The sequence below is a fragment of the Oncorhynchus mykiss genome, chromosome 16 (genome assembly GCF_013265735.2).
Source record: "Oncorhynchus mykiss isolate Arlee chromosome 16, USDA_OmykA_1.1, whole genome shotgun sequence".
Taxonomy (NCBI): Eukaryota; Metazoa; Chordata; class Actinopteri; order Salmoniformes; family Salmonidae; genus Oncorhynchus; species Oncorhynchus mykiss.
Window position 1 is genome coordinate 25,132,573 of NC_048580.1, and position 13,227 is coordinate 25,145,799.

The following is a 13,227-nucleotide window of genomic DNA, read 5'->3' on the forward strand; positions in this document are numbered from 1 at the left end:
GAGAAGGTACAGTGGGATTCGAGATGGTCAGTGACCTGTTTGTTGACTTGGCTTTCGAAGACCTTAGATAGGCAGGGCAGGATGGATATAGGTCTGTAACAGTTTGGGTCCAGGGTGTCTCCCCCTTTGAAGAGGGGGATGACTGTGGCAGCTTTCCAATCCTTGGGGATCTCAGACGATATGAAAGAGAGGTTGAACAGGCTGGTAATAGGGGTTGCGACAATGGTGGCGGATAGTTTCAGAAATAGAGGGTCCAGATTGTCAAGCCCAGCTGATTTGTACGGGTCCAGGTTTTGCAGCTCTTTCAGAACATCTGCTATCTGGATTTGGGTAAAGGAGAACCTGGAGAGGCTTGGGCGAGGAGCAGCGGGGGGGGCGGGGCTGTTGGCCGAGGTTGAAGTAGCCAGGCGGAAGGCATGGCCAGCCGTTGAGAAATGCTTATTGAAGTTTTCGATAATCATGGATTTATCGGTGGTGACCGTGTTACCTAGCCTCAGTGCAGTGGGCAGCTGGGAGGAGGTGCTCTTGTTCTCCATTGACTTCAGTGTCCCAGAACTTTTTGGAGTTGGAGCTACAGGATGCAAACTTCTGCCTGAAGAAGCTGGCCTTAGCTTTCCTGACTGACTGCGTGTATTGGTTCCGGACTTCCCTGAACAGTTGCATATCACGGGGACTATTCGATGCTATTGCAGTCCGCCACAGGATGTTTTTGTGCTGGTCGAGGGCAGTCAGGTCTGGGGTGAACCAAGGGCTGTATCTGTTCTTAGTTCTGCATTTTTTGAACGGAGCATGCTTATCTAAAATGGTGAGGAAGTTACTTTTAAAGAATGACCAGGCATCCTCAACTGACGGGATGAGGTCAATGTCCTTCCAGGATACCCGGGCCAGGTCGATTAGAAAGGCCTGCTCACAGAAGTGTTTTAGGGAGCGTTTGACAGTGATGAGGGGTGGTCGTTTGACTGCGGCTCCGTAGCGGATACAGGCAATGAGGCAGTGATCGCTGAGATCCTGGTTGAAGACAGCGGAGGTGTATTTGGAGGGCCAGTTGGTCAGGATGACGTCTATGATGGTGCCCTTGTTTACAGATTTAGGGTTGTACCTGGTGGGTTCCTTGATGATTTGTGTGAGATTGAGGGCATCTAGCTTAGATTGTAGGACTGCCGGGGTGTTAAGCATATCCCAGTTTAGGTCACCTAACAGAACAAACTCTGAAGCTAGATGGGGGGCGATCAATTCACAAATGGTGTCCAGGGCACAGCTGGGAGCTGAGGGAGGTCGGTAGCAGGCGGCAACAGTGAGAGACTTATTTCTGGAGAGAGTAATTTTCAAAATTAGTAGTTCGAACTGTTTGGGTATGGACCTGGAAAGTATGACATTACTTTGCAGGCTAACTCCTCCCCCTTTGGCAGTTCTATCTTGACGGAATATGTTATAGTTGGGTATGGAAATCTCTGAATTTTTGGTGGCCTTCCTGAGCCAGGATTCAGACACAGCAAGGACATCAGGGTTAGCAGAGTGTGCTAAAGCAGTGAGTAAAACAAACTTAGGGAGGAGGCTTCTGATGTTGACATGCATGAAACCAAGGCTTTTTCGATCACAGAAGTCAACAAATGAGGGTGCCTGGGGACATGCAGGGCCTGGGTTTACCTCCACATCACCCGCGGAACAGAGAAGGAGTAGTATGAGAGTGCGGCTAAAGGCTATCAAAACTGGTCGCCTAGAGCGTTGGGGACAGAGAATAAGAGGAGCAGGTTTCTGGGCATGGTAGAATATATTCAGGGCATAATGCGCAGACAGGGGTATGGTGGGGTGCGGGTACAGCGGAGGTAAGCCCAGGCACTGGGTGATGATGAGAGAGGTTGTATCTCTGGACATGCTGGTTGTAATGGGTGAGGTCACCGCATGTGTGGGAGGTGGGACAAAGGAGTTATCAGGGGTATGAAGAGTGGAACTAGGGGCTCCATTGTGAACTAAAACAATGATAACTAACCTGAACAACAGTATACAAGGCATATTGACACTTGAGAGAGACATACAGCGAGGCATACAGTAATCACAGGTGTTGAGTTGGGAAAGCTAGCTAAAACAGTAGGTGAGACAACAGCTAATCAGCTAGCACAACAACAGCAGGTAAAATGGCGTTGACTAGGCAACGGGGCCAACAGATAAAACAAACAAGCAGAATGGAGTACCGTGATTAACCTGTTAGAGCTCTAGGGGCGCTATTTCATTTTTGGATAAAAAACGTTCCCGTTTTAAGCGCGATATTTTGTCACGAAAAGATGCTCGACTATGCATATTCTTGACAGTTTTGGAAAGAAAACACTCTGAAGTTTCAGAATCTGCAAAGATTTTGTCTGTAAGTGCCCCAGAACTCATTCTACAGGCGAAACCAAGATGATGCATCACCCAGGAATTAGCAGAATTTCTGAAGCTCTGTTTTCCATTCTCTCCTTATATGGCTGTGATTGCGCAACGAATGAGCCTATACTTTCTGTCGTTCGCCCAAGGTCTTAGCAGCATTGTGACGTATTTGTAGGCATTTCATTGGAAGATTGACCATAAGAGACTGCATTTTCCAAGTGTCCGCCTGGTGTCCTGCGTCGAATTCGGTGCGCAATTGCCAGCTGCTTCTACTTTACCATTTGATTCAGGGGAGAAAGCATGTGTCCAAGAACGATGTATCAATGAAGAGATATGTGAAAAACACCTTGATGATTGATTCTAAACAACGTTTGCCATGTTTTCAGTCGATATTATGGAGTTAATTTGGAAAAAAGTTTTGAGGACTGAATCTTCAGATTTTTTTTGGTAGCCAAATGTGATGTATAAAACGGAGCTATTTCTAATACACAAGGAATCTTTTTGGAAAAACTGAGCATCTGCTATCTGAGAGTATCCTCATTGAAAACATCAGAAGTTCTTCAAAGGTAAATGATTTTATTTGAAGGCTTTTATGTTTTTGTTAATGTTGCTTGCTGGATGCTAACGCTAATGCTAACGCTAAATGCTAACGCGAAATGCTAACGCTAGCTAGCTACTTTTACACAAATGATTGTTTTCCTATGGTTGAGAAGCATATTTTGAAAATCTGAGATGACAGTGTTGTTTACAAAAGGCTAAGCTTGAGAGATGGCATATTTATTTCATTTCATTTGCGATTTTCATAAATAGTTAACGTTGTGTTATGCTAATGAGCTTGCAAATAGATTTACACAATCCTGGATACAGGGGTTTTTTCATAGCTAAACGTGACGCAGAAAACGGAGCGATTTGTCCTAAACAAATAATCTTTCAGGAAAAACTGAACATTTGCTATCTGAGAGTCTCCTCATTGAAAACATCTGAAGTTCTTCAAAGGTAAATGATTTTATTTGAATGCTTTTCTGTTTTTTTGTGTAAATGTTGCCAGCTGAATGCTAATGCTAAATGCTACGTTAGCCATCAATACTGTTACACAAATGCTTGTTTTGCAATGGTTGAGAAGCATATTTTGAAAATCTGAGATGACAGTGTTGTTAACAAAAGGCTAAGCTTGAGAGCTAGCATATTTATTTCATTTCATTTGCGATTTTCATGAATAGTTAACGTTGCGTTATGGTAATGAGCTTGAGTCTGTATTCACGATCCCGGATCCGGGATGGGGAGATCAGAAAGGTTAATGGACAGTCCAGCGTGCATCAGCTATGTAGCCAAGAGATCAGTGTCCAGGGGGCAGCGGTGGATGGGGCAGGGAAGCTGGACTGGCGAGTGTTATCCAGGTTAAAAAAACTAACAATGACTAAATAGCTTGTAGCTAGTTAGCTGGTTAGCTTCTGGGGGTTCTTGAGTGTGTACTAAAAATTAAAAATAATAGCGATTCCGTATCACATTGGGTGAGGCAGGTTTCCGGAAGGTATAAACAAGTTAAAAACAAGTTAAAAACAAGTTAAAAATCAAAAAGAGATAGAAAGAAAGTAAATATGGATCCAGTGAGTGTTTGGGACGCGGCGATTCAGACGGTTAGCAGGCCTGTGCTAACAAGCTAACAGTTTGTAGGCCCGGGCTAAACAAGGTAGCAGTTAGCGGACCGGAGCTGGGCAAGCTAGCAGTTAGCAGGCCGAATTAGCAAGCAGGGAGATAACGAGGGCTAGAGAGTTAGCCTTTGGGGGACGTCGCGATGGGGTGAGTCTGTTTATTCCTCTTCATGCGGTGACATCGATAGACCGGTCGTGGGCCCGGGTATTGTAGCCCAGGAGTATGCTACGGTGGTAGCACAGGTGCGCTGGCCGGGCTAGCTTCAAGCTAAGTGGGTGGAAACGCTAGCCAAGGAGTAATCATCCGGGGTTGCGGTTTAGCTAGATAGCTAGTTGTGAAGATCCAGCTGAGAAATGTTCCGTTTGCGGTGGGGATCCGGGGATGAAAAATAAATAGGTCCGTTATGCTCTGGTTAGAGTCGCATTGTTCGAACTGGCGAGAGCTTTCCGAGCTAAAGGTTAGCTGATGACCGGTTAGCTGAAGACCGCTAGCACAGCTGGTGGTTAGCTGGCTAGCTTCAGTTGAGGGGTTCCGGTTCCGAAGTAAATATAAATACTTTAGGAAAAATAGCTACATTGGGTGAGGCGGGTTGCAGGAGAGTATTGGAAGCTTAGGTTTAGCAAAATGTTTTTAAAGAGATATGCGAAGAAAAATATGTAAAAAAACGAAAAAGAAACGATATATACAAGGGACACGACACGACAGGACGACTTACTGCTACGCCATCTTGGAACACATGACCTACGGCTTGTATTTCTGTGTGTTATTATGTTCTAATTAAGTCTATAATTTGACAGAGCAGTCCGAGCGATGGTGGGCACCAGCAGGCTCGTAAGCATTCATTCAAACAGCACTTTTGTGTGTTTTGCCAGCAGCTCTGATGTTTATGAATTCAAGCCTATCAACTCCCTAGATTAGGCTGGTGTAACGATGTGAAATGGCTAGCTAGTTAGCGGGGTGCGCGCTAATAGCATTTTAAACGTCACTCGCTCTGAGACTTGGAGTGGTTGTTCCCCTTGCTCTGCATGGGTAACGCTGCTTCGAGGGTGGCTGTTGTTGATGTGTTCCTGGTTCGAGCCCAGGTAGGAACGAGGAGAGGGACAGAAGCTATACTGTTACACTGGCAATACTAAAGTGCCTATAAGAACATCCAATAGTCAAAGGTATATGAAATACAAATCGTATAGACAGAAATAGTCCTATAATAACTACATCTAAAACCTCTTGCCTGGGGATATTGAAGACTCATGTTAAAAGGAACCACCAGCTTTCATATGTTCTCATGTTCTGAGCAAGGAACTTAAACGTTAGCTTTCTTACATGGCACATATTGCACTTTTACTTTCTTCTCCAACACTTTGTTTTTGCATCATTTAAACCAAATTGAACATGTTTCATTATTTACTTGAGGCTAAATTGATTTAATTGATGTATTATATTGTTAAAATAAGTGTTCATTCAGTATTGTTGTAATTGTCATTATTACAAATACATTTTAAAAATCGGCCGATTAACCGGTATCGGCTTTTTTTGGTCCTCCAATAATCGGTATCGGCGTTGAAAAATCTTAATCGGTCGACCTCTACTTGAAATGGTAAAGAGCGCTAACCAGTCCAGGACTGCTGATTTTGTTGACAGTGGATCTTGTCACATTGAGCTATATTGTAGAGACAAGTTCCCATACCTCTTAGTTCAAGCCAATGTCTGTTTACCATGCTTATGATGCGCCCCAGTATTAATTCAAAAGAGGTTCAGTTTTAGTGGTTTTCTTTGAATACTAGCAGGCCTGTCTCCTGGTTGTGTATTTGTATTTTCTGTATATTTTAGCGTAATGGCCTACATGGCTGAGGGCTGCCCATATTGAGAGATCAGGGTTTCTGAGGCAAGAATCTCATTACATCACATGCATTACATTGGCCTAATACTGAATATAAAGTAGGACTGGGAATTGCCCGGGACCCCTCGATACGATATCACGATACTTAGGTGCCGATACTATGTATTGTGATTCTAAATGTATTACGATTTGGTACTGTGATTTAATTGCAATTTGGTGTTCCAAGTACATTGGTCACCATATTATATATATATATATATGTCTGCTGTAGAGGAACAAGAGAGCCTTGAGAAAATAAGTGTTAAACAAATTGTCTCCCTATTTAAAAAAAAAGAGGGCGAGCATGTTTCGAAGGAAAATACTGCTGTTTTGGTGCAGGTACAGCCAACTAGCACAGAAATATTGATATTGATCAAAACTATACGATATCCCCCCATCACTAATAGAAAGTGTATAAAAATCAGTCTGAGGTTGCAGTTCTGCTCTTGAAGATTAAATTATATCCATTCTAGGGAACTAGAAGACTTTAAGTCAGTTAGCCCTAATCCAGTTCATGTTTTAGCTTTATACACGGGCCTAGTGCATAAAATGTGTACAAAGTTTTCTAATAATCAAGCCAACTAAGTTGGCTGAGGCCATGGCTTGCAGCGCATGCTGTTGCTCAGCATTACTGTGCAGTTTTCTAGTATCTCCCCCCTTGTGTACCGTTTCCCATCCTGTTCGACACATCTGGATTTGTTTAGCTCCAGTGAGTTCCTCCCCAACATGAACCCACAGCCGGAGTTACATAACCCCTTCTCTTTATGATTGCAGCTCTCCAGCTGAATTTGATCCTCTTCGCACCCCACACCCTCTGCCTAGTGCTGCTGTGATCCATGCACAGGCTCTTATTGACGCTTCCTCTGAAGGTAGGAGTTAACTTAAGGTATAGGGGGCAGCATTTTCACTTTTGGATAAATTGCGTGCCCAATTTCAACTTCCTGCTACTCATGCCAAGAATACAGTGCCTTGCGAAAGTATTCGGCCCCCTTGAACTTTGCGACCTTTTGCCACATTTCAGGCTTCAGACATAAAGATATAAAACTGTATTTTTTTGTGAAAAATCAACAACAAGTGGGACACAATCATGAAGTGGAACGACATTTATTGGATATTTCAAACTTTTTTAACAAATCAAAAACTGAAAAATTGGGCGTGCAAAATTATTTGGCCCCTTTACTTTCAGTGCAGCAAACTCTCTCCAGAAGTTCAGTGAGGATCTCTGAATGATCCAATGTTGACCTAAATGACTAATGATGATAAATACAATCCACCTGTGTGTAATCAAGTCTCCGTATGAATGCACCTGCACTGTGATAGTCTCAGAGGTCCGTTAAAAGCGCAGAGAGCATCATGAAGAACAAGGAACACACCAGGCAGGTCCGAGATACTGTTGTGAAGAAGTTTAAAGCCGGATTTGGATACAAAAAGATTTCCCAAGCTTTAAACATCCCAAGGAGCACTGTGCAAGCGATAATATTGAAATGGAAGGAGTATCAGACCACTGCAAATCTACCAAGACCTGGCCGTACCTCTAAACTTTCAGCTCATACAAGGAGAAGACTGATCAGAGATGCAGCCAAGAGGCCCATGATCACTCTGGATGAACTGCAGAGATCTACAGCTGAGGTGGGAGACTCTGTCCATACGACAACAATCAGTCGTATATTGCACAAATCTGGCCTTTATGGAAGAGTGGCAAGAAGAAAGCCATTTCTTAAAGATATCCATAAAAAGTGTTGTTTAAAGTTTGCCACAAGCCACCTGGGAGACACACCAAACATGTGGAAGAAGGCCTAGCCCCACCTCATCCCTCAAGGAGCGCATTTGTTATTCCTCGACCTCGAGACACTTGCGTTCAGTCAGCATGGCCAATGCAACAATGTTGATGACAATGACGTGGTTTTCACTTTGCTTCTTAATATAAATCCACTAGCATTCTATAATTACACAATTAGTGTGTTTCTTAGATCTGCAAATGGATAGTTTATTTTCTTAGGAAGTTGGGCCTAAATGTACCGAGTCAGAGCAAACGTAGCGAGCTATATACAGCTTGATAATAACAGTAATGATATAGACCAAAATCAGCATGTTATTTGTGCAACATTATCTTCTAAATCAAAGAGGAATACGTGAAGCATGAAAGCCACACGAAGTAGCAAAAAGAACATTCAATGTCGCCAAAAGACTATAGAGTTCCCTAGGAAACGCATCAACACTTTGGTTCCTACCCTGTCACAATAACTCCTCCCTGGCATTTTCATTCGCTGTCATGTCAAACACTGTATTCAAAGTGCCAACTATTATATTCTAACTACAGAATTAGAATAATCATTCTATTTCCATGATTCCGACAGTTCACACAAGTGGTTTGCTCTAAATCGCAAGTCAAATTGCGATTGCAAAAAGATAAGGCCTAGATTGTTTGCCCATATAGTGCAGCCCTACATGGATGGCAGTGTGGAAATTCTCTCAAGTGAGTGTAGGAAACACAAATGTATGAAAAAGCTGAAAATTATTTTTCATTGAACTGAACAGTATGAAAAATCAGAATGGAGAAAGACCCATTGAAATCACTAAGAATGTATGTGTTGCCACCCTACAGTCACATGCACTACTCAAAGCAAATGTATAACTTTTATTCAAGAAACATAAAATATAGTATAAAAAAAACTAACATTTGTTATATATTATGATATGTTTTGGCCATATCACTCAGCCCTAGGAGCACACAAAAATATGCAGAAAGAGCAACCGTCAAGCAGTGAACCAAATTCATTTGGGTGGGGTTTAGGCTATAGGTCTGTTACGCTGAAACAAAACCACCACTGAACCCTCACCATGTAGAAAAGGCTTAGGCTATAGGTTTGGGCGATGTCAACCTATCCTATCGCGATGATGTATCCATAAAGCATTGTGATTATTGATCGTATTGCCTCCTATTGGTCAACCCACAAAATGTATTTAATTTTTTTATTTTTATCCAAAACTACTATAATGCGAAATCGAATCATGACGAAAAATCATGTTGAAAGCCTGGGCAGAGGTTAAATGCAAGCAAATATTTTCTAATATTAATTTCTGGCGAAGGAGCTTCAGGATGGAACAGGTTTGTGTGCGTGTGGCGCGCACATGATTGAGCAGTGATTGTCTGATGAGGAACGGGATGTCTTAACATAGTGAGTTAGGTTATACGTTATCGGCTAGACAGAAGCAGTCTAGTCTTCAGAACTGAATAATAATTGCTTTATAAAACAGTAAATAAATGTTTTCTCTCTCAAAGCTGTGATTGCCTATTCCTAGGCTTCCCTAGGCTAGGCCTAGTAGGAGGATGGGTAATTGGCTATTAGGTTTTCAACCTCGCATGGAGGGTTTCCCCGGCCCGCATAAATAGTTAATTTCTTAATAAGCAAACTTGATTAAACTTGTCATTAGATGTTTCTATAGGCTATTGTTTGTTCGCTCTCATTCCCCTGGCTACTTTACATTTTTAGGATATTCAAACAAATGAGAAGGAACCCTGTTACATTAATTATTTGATTGAAAGCAATGCTTAAAACGATGAAAGCTTAGCCTATAGTAGAGCCCAAAGTCATATTCATAGCCTATCAGAGAGAGAAATAGGGAATATAGGCTAAACATTTTTTTTTAAATGTACAGCAAGACAGTTAAGGAGTGTCGGTTATACATTTTTTTTTTAATGAACAGGTACAGGATATAGCCTAAGGCCCATGTATCCGACAGAGAAAGTCGCAAACAGAGACACAGGCAGCGAGAAAGATTCCGACTAGACATTTTGTGCTACTTTTTTGGTGGAATCCTCCACTCCGCCTGGCTTACATTCCACTCTTGCATTCTGTATATAACATGTATTGAAATACGCTATAGCAAATAGGAATAGACAAATTACTCTGATTTTAACGTGCTGCCCTTCTGTGCGCTGCGAGACTGCTCTTCACTGTGCGGAGCCAGTATAGTTCAAATAGGCTAAACCAGGGGTATTCAACTCTTCCCTTACGAGGTCCGGAGCCTGCTGGTTTTCTGCCCTACCCAATAATTGCACCGATCTGGTCTAAATTAGTCCCTGATTAGAGGAGAACAATCAACAAATGCAGCGGAACTGGCTTCGATGTTCAGAATTGAGTTTGAAGGGGCTAAAGCACTGTCTGGTCACATATTGATGACGTCAACATGCTATCGCACTAAGCTAATCTACTTCCCATCCCAGGTACAACAAAGCTCTACCCAACTGCAAACCCTTTAGGATAAAAATCCAATTCATTTGCTATAAATGGGGTTACCAAACAGTTCAAGTAGAACAATTTATCCATCCAGACAAAGAATCAGCCATGTCAATCTCTATGCTTGTGCCAATAACTCAGGCTTCTCTCTGTATGGATACGAAAATATTTAGGCCAAAAGTCCAAAAGGAACAGGAAGGGGCTGTAAAATAAGTTCTCTGCTTTGTTAATCATCTACCAAACGCCAAACAAGTCACCAAGTCCATTAATGCCGCTGACCCAACTGGCAGTCTATTTTCACTCAAAAACATTAAGCAGAAATGAGGCACTCTGGCTTGCGCCTTGCGTGGAATACATTTGAAAGCCCCCGCTGAGAAAAACACAAGAGAAAGTGGAAATGTGAAAATTATACCCTTTGCATGAAGTCACATTTCCGCCATTTATCTAAATCAAAACATGTATTCTGTATGTGCTCTCTGTTCTCTGTTCTCTCTCTGCATATAAACAGTACATTCAGCTCTAGCCTTGTGGCAGTACAGCACTGTGGACGGGGACTTAATAGATTCACACAGTGTACTCAGTCTCTCCAGTAACTACAGCATCACACCCACACTACAACACCAGCTCTTCCAAGCAACTGGCAATATCGCCCCCTTCCTGGAGTTTGATCCTTCCATTCAGGGAGATGGGGCATCTCTAATTGCCATTAGCACCTGTTAGCCCAAATAGAAGATTTTTAGTTCATCTGCACAGAGCAGCCTTCTAGGTGAAAGCTGGGGACCCTTTGTACCGTGTAGATTAAGATCCCATTATCTTGAGTAGAATAGTTAGGGGAACACCATCTCACCTTCCATCTATGTTAGTCCCACTTTGTCCCCTTCTGGCAGGCAACAAACATCAAGAAGATTACATGATTTGGTTGACGAAAAGCTCTTTCAGCCTGTGATGCTGCTTGAGCCAAAGAAAAGGGGCATGGTAAGCCCCTTCTGCTCAATACACTGATGGTCACAAGGTGCAAAAAGAGTTTGTTTTTCAAAAGACCCATATGGCTTTAGCTTGGCATATGAACACTCATCACTTCAGTCTCACCATTTTCTAAACCTTTATATGATGGAACGTCACTTGGGGTCCTCATGTCACAACGTTGCGTCCTGTGGTACTTACATTTTGATGTGCCGCTGCTCAATGTCCACTCTGGTCAGCACCTCCTCCTCCAGGTCGGTGTCCCCTCCCGAGCTGCTCTCCGTCACATCCGAGTCGAAGTTGCTCTCAGCTACGTGCAAGTTGGCCGTGCCGCTGAGGTAGAGGCGCTCCAACTCCGTGGGGATGGAGCCGCTCTTCAAGAACCTGCCCAGGCTGTCCCTGGCTCCCAAGGAGTGCCGGCCCGGGCGCCATGTGGCGGTGGTGTCCCCCTTGCGCGTTGTGGTGGCGGGAGGCAGCATGCTGAGGGATGAGTCCAGAAATCCCCCCAGCTGCTGCTTAACGTGGCGCTCCACCTGCTTGGCCTGCACCACCTGCAGCCGCTTGCGTAGCCTCCGCATCCGGCCCTCGATCTCACCCTGGCGGCTGCGGTTGAGCAGAGCGCGCTCCTTCACCTGGGCGTCCAGGCTGCAGAGGGTGGAGGAGGGGGACTGGGGTGCCGGAGAGCAGACTGGGGACCCCTGCTGGCTTCTGCCTACCCTCTCCCAGTCAGTCACAGGCAGCATCAGCTGATTTGAGGGTGTGTTCAGCTGATTTGAGGATGTATCAGGCGCCACAAAGTGAGCTGGTTGCTGATGGAGGCCATTTCCTCCTGCGCTGTGAGAAACCCCCAGGGAATGCTTTTGCTTGACGGGTCCCTTTAAGATGGCGCCCGTGAAGGCCTTGGAGTCCAGTGGAGGTATTAGGGGCTGAGATTCAGCACTGGCGGAGGGTTTGCTCCTGTTCACCGCCACCACGGAGCCCGCTGCGCCGGACATGGCCAGCTTCTTGGCTAGGCCATTGATGGCCGCCACGGCTTGGCCACCGCCGTTGCTGCTCATAAGGCTCTTCAGTTGTCCTCCGGACAGCTCCAGAGTCTGCCGCTTACTCAGCAGGAAGTCTCCCCCGCCGTTGAACAGCGAGCTGGGCAGGATGCCGTGACTCTTCAGCACAGACTGCTTGATGAGGACTCCTTGCAGTTTAATAGACTCCTTGGTGGAGGGGACGGGGGTCACATCGGAGCACAGGTAGGAGGCTACCAGCGGCTGGAGCTTGCCCAGGGTTGAGGCCGGGGACTGCTGATGCTGCTGGGTCGGCTGCTCCTGGTTCCCGCTGCAAAAGTTGTGGGAGTGTTCGTCGGCGGCGGAGACCTTGCATTTGCCGGTGCCGCTGCTGTTGTGGATGAGGATGTTGCTTGTGTTGCCGTTCTCTGTGCTGCCCGGGGAGAGACTGGAGGACTGGGCAGCCAGTTTGAAGCGGATGTGGTGAGCTTCGGCTGGGGCGTCGGTGAGAGCGGGCGCCATCGCAGCCATGCAGTGCAGAGAGATGGACTCCGCGGCCTGCTCCACACCACCCGCTTACTGCCCTGCCAGAGGACAGCCTGGGTGGTCAAGAAGAGACAAAGTCAGACACTAGTACCACACAGTAAAGGTGTGATAGACAGCAGACACACCCAATCCTGGTCGGTGACCAACAAACCTGCCTCAAGTAACCACAGGTTGACTAACACCTCCTTAAAATACTACAATGATTAACATAATTTACTCTGACTAAGGCAAATTAGAGATGTTGTGCTTCACTTGATAAATCTAACAAATTAAATAAGATAAAAGCATTTACTTAGAGAAGTTGAGAAAACAAGGAGTATGTAGTCTGCTTTAAATTGGCCTATTAATTTACAAAAAGCATGCAATTGGAACCTCTAATTGCATATTAAATAGCAACCTTCATGTTGATAAGCATAGCATACTGCCTAAGACCTAACAGACCATAGTCAGGGTGGTAAGTATGGTGTTGCCTGAAAACAGGATTAAACAAATAATATTAACATGCATCTGTTTTTTTATTTAAAATTAGGCCTTTAGTTAGGGCAGAGTCAACATTAAGAATATCCAGCAGGCTAGACTACTTTGT

The 13,227-nt window shown here is 44.4% G+C and overlaps 1 protein-coding gene across 5 annotated transcripts in view; it reads right to left on the minus strand.

The window, feature by feature from the left end:
* kansl1a (KAT8 regulatory NSL complex subunit 1a) overlaps positions 1-13,227 on the minus strand; it is a 59,770-nt gene that overhangs the window by 36,087 nt on the left and 10,456 nt on the right. For all 5 annotated transcript variants that reach the window (XM_021565382.2, XM_021565384.2, XM_021565385.2 and 2 more), the window contains one exon: positions 11,299-12,694. In XM_021565382.2, the coding sequence (XP_021421057.2) occupies positions 11,299-12,626 (1,328 nt within the window). In that variant the 5' untranslated portion in view covers positions 12,627-12,694. The remainder of the gene's footprint in view (positions 1-11,298; positions 12,695-13,227) is intronic.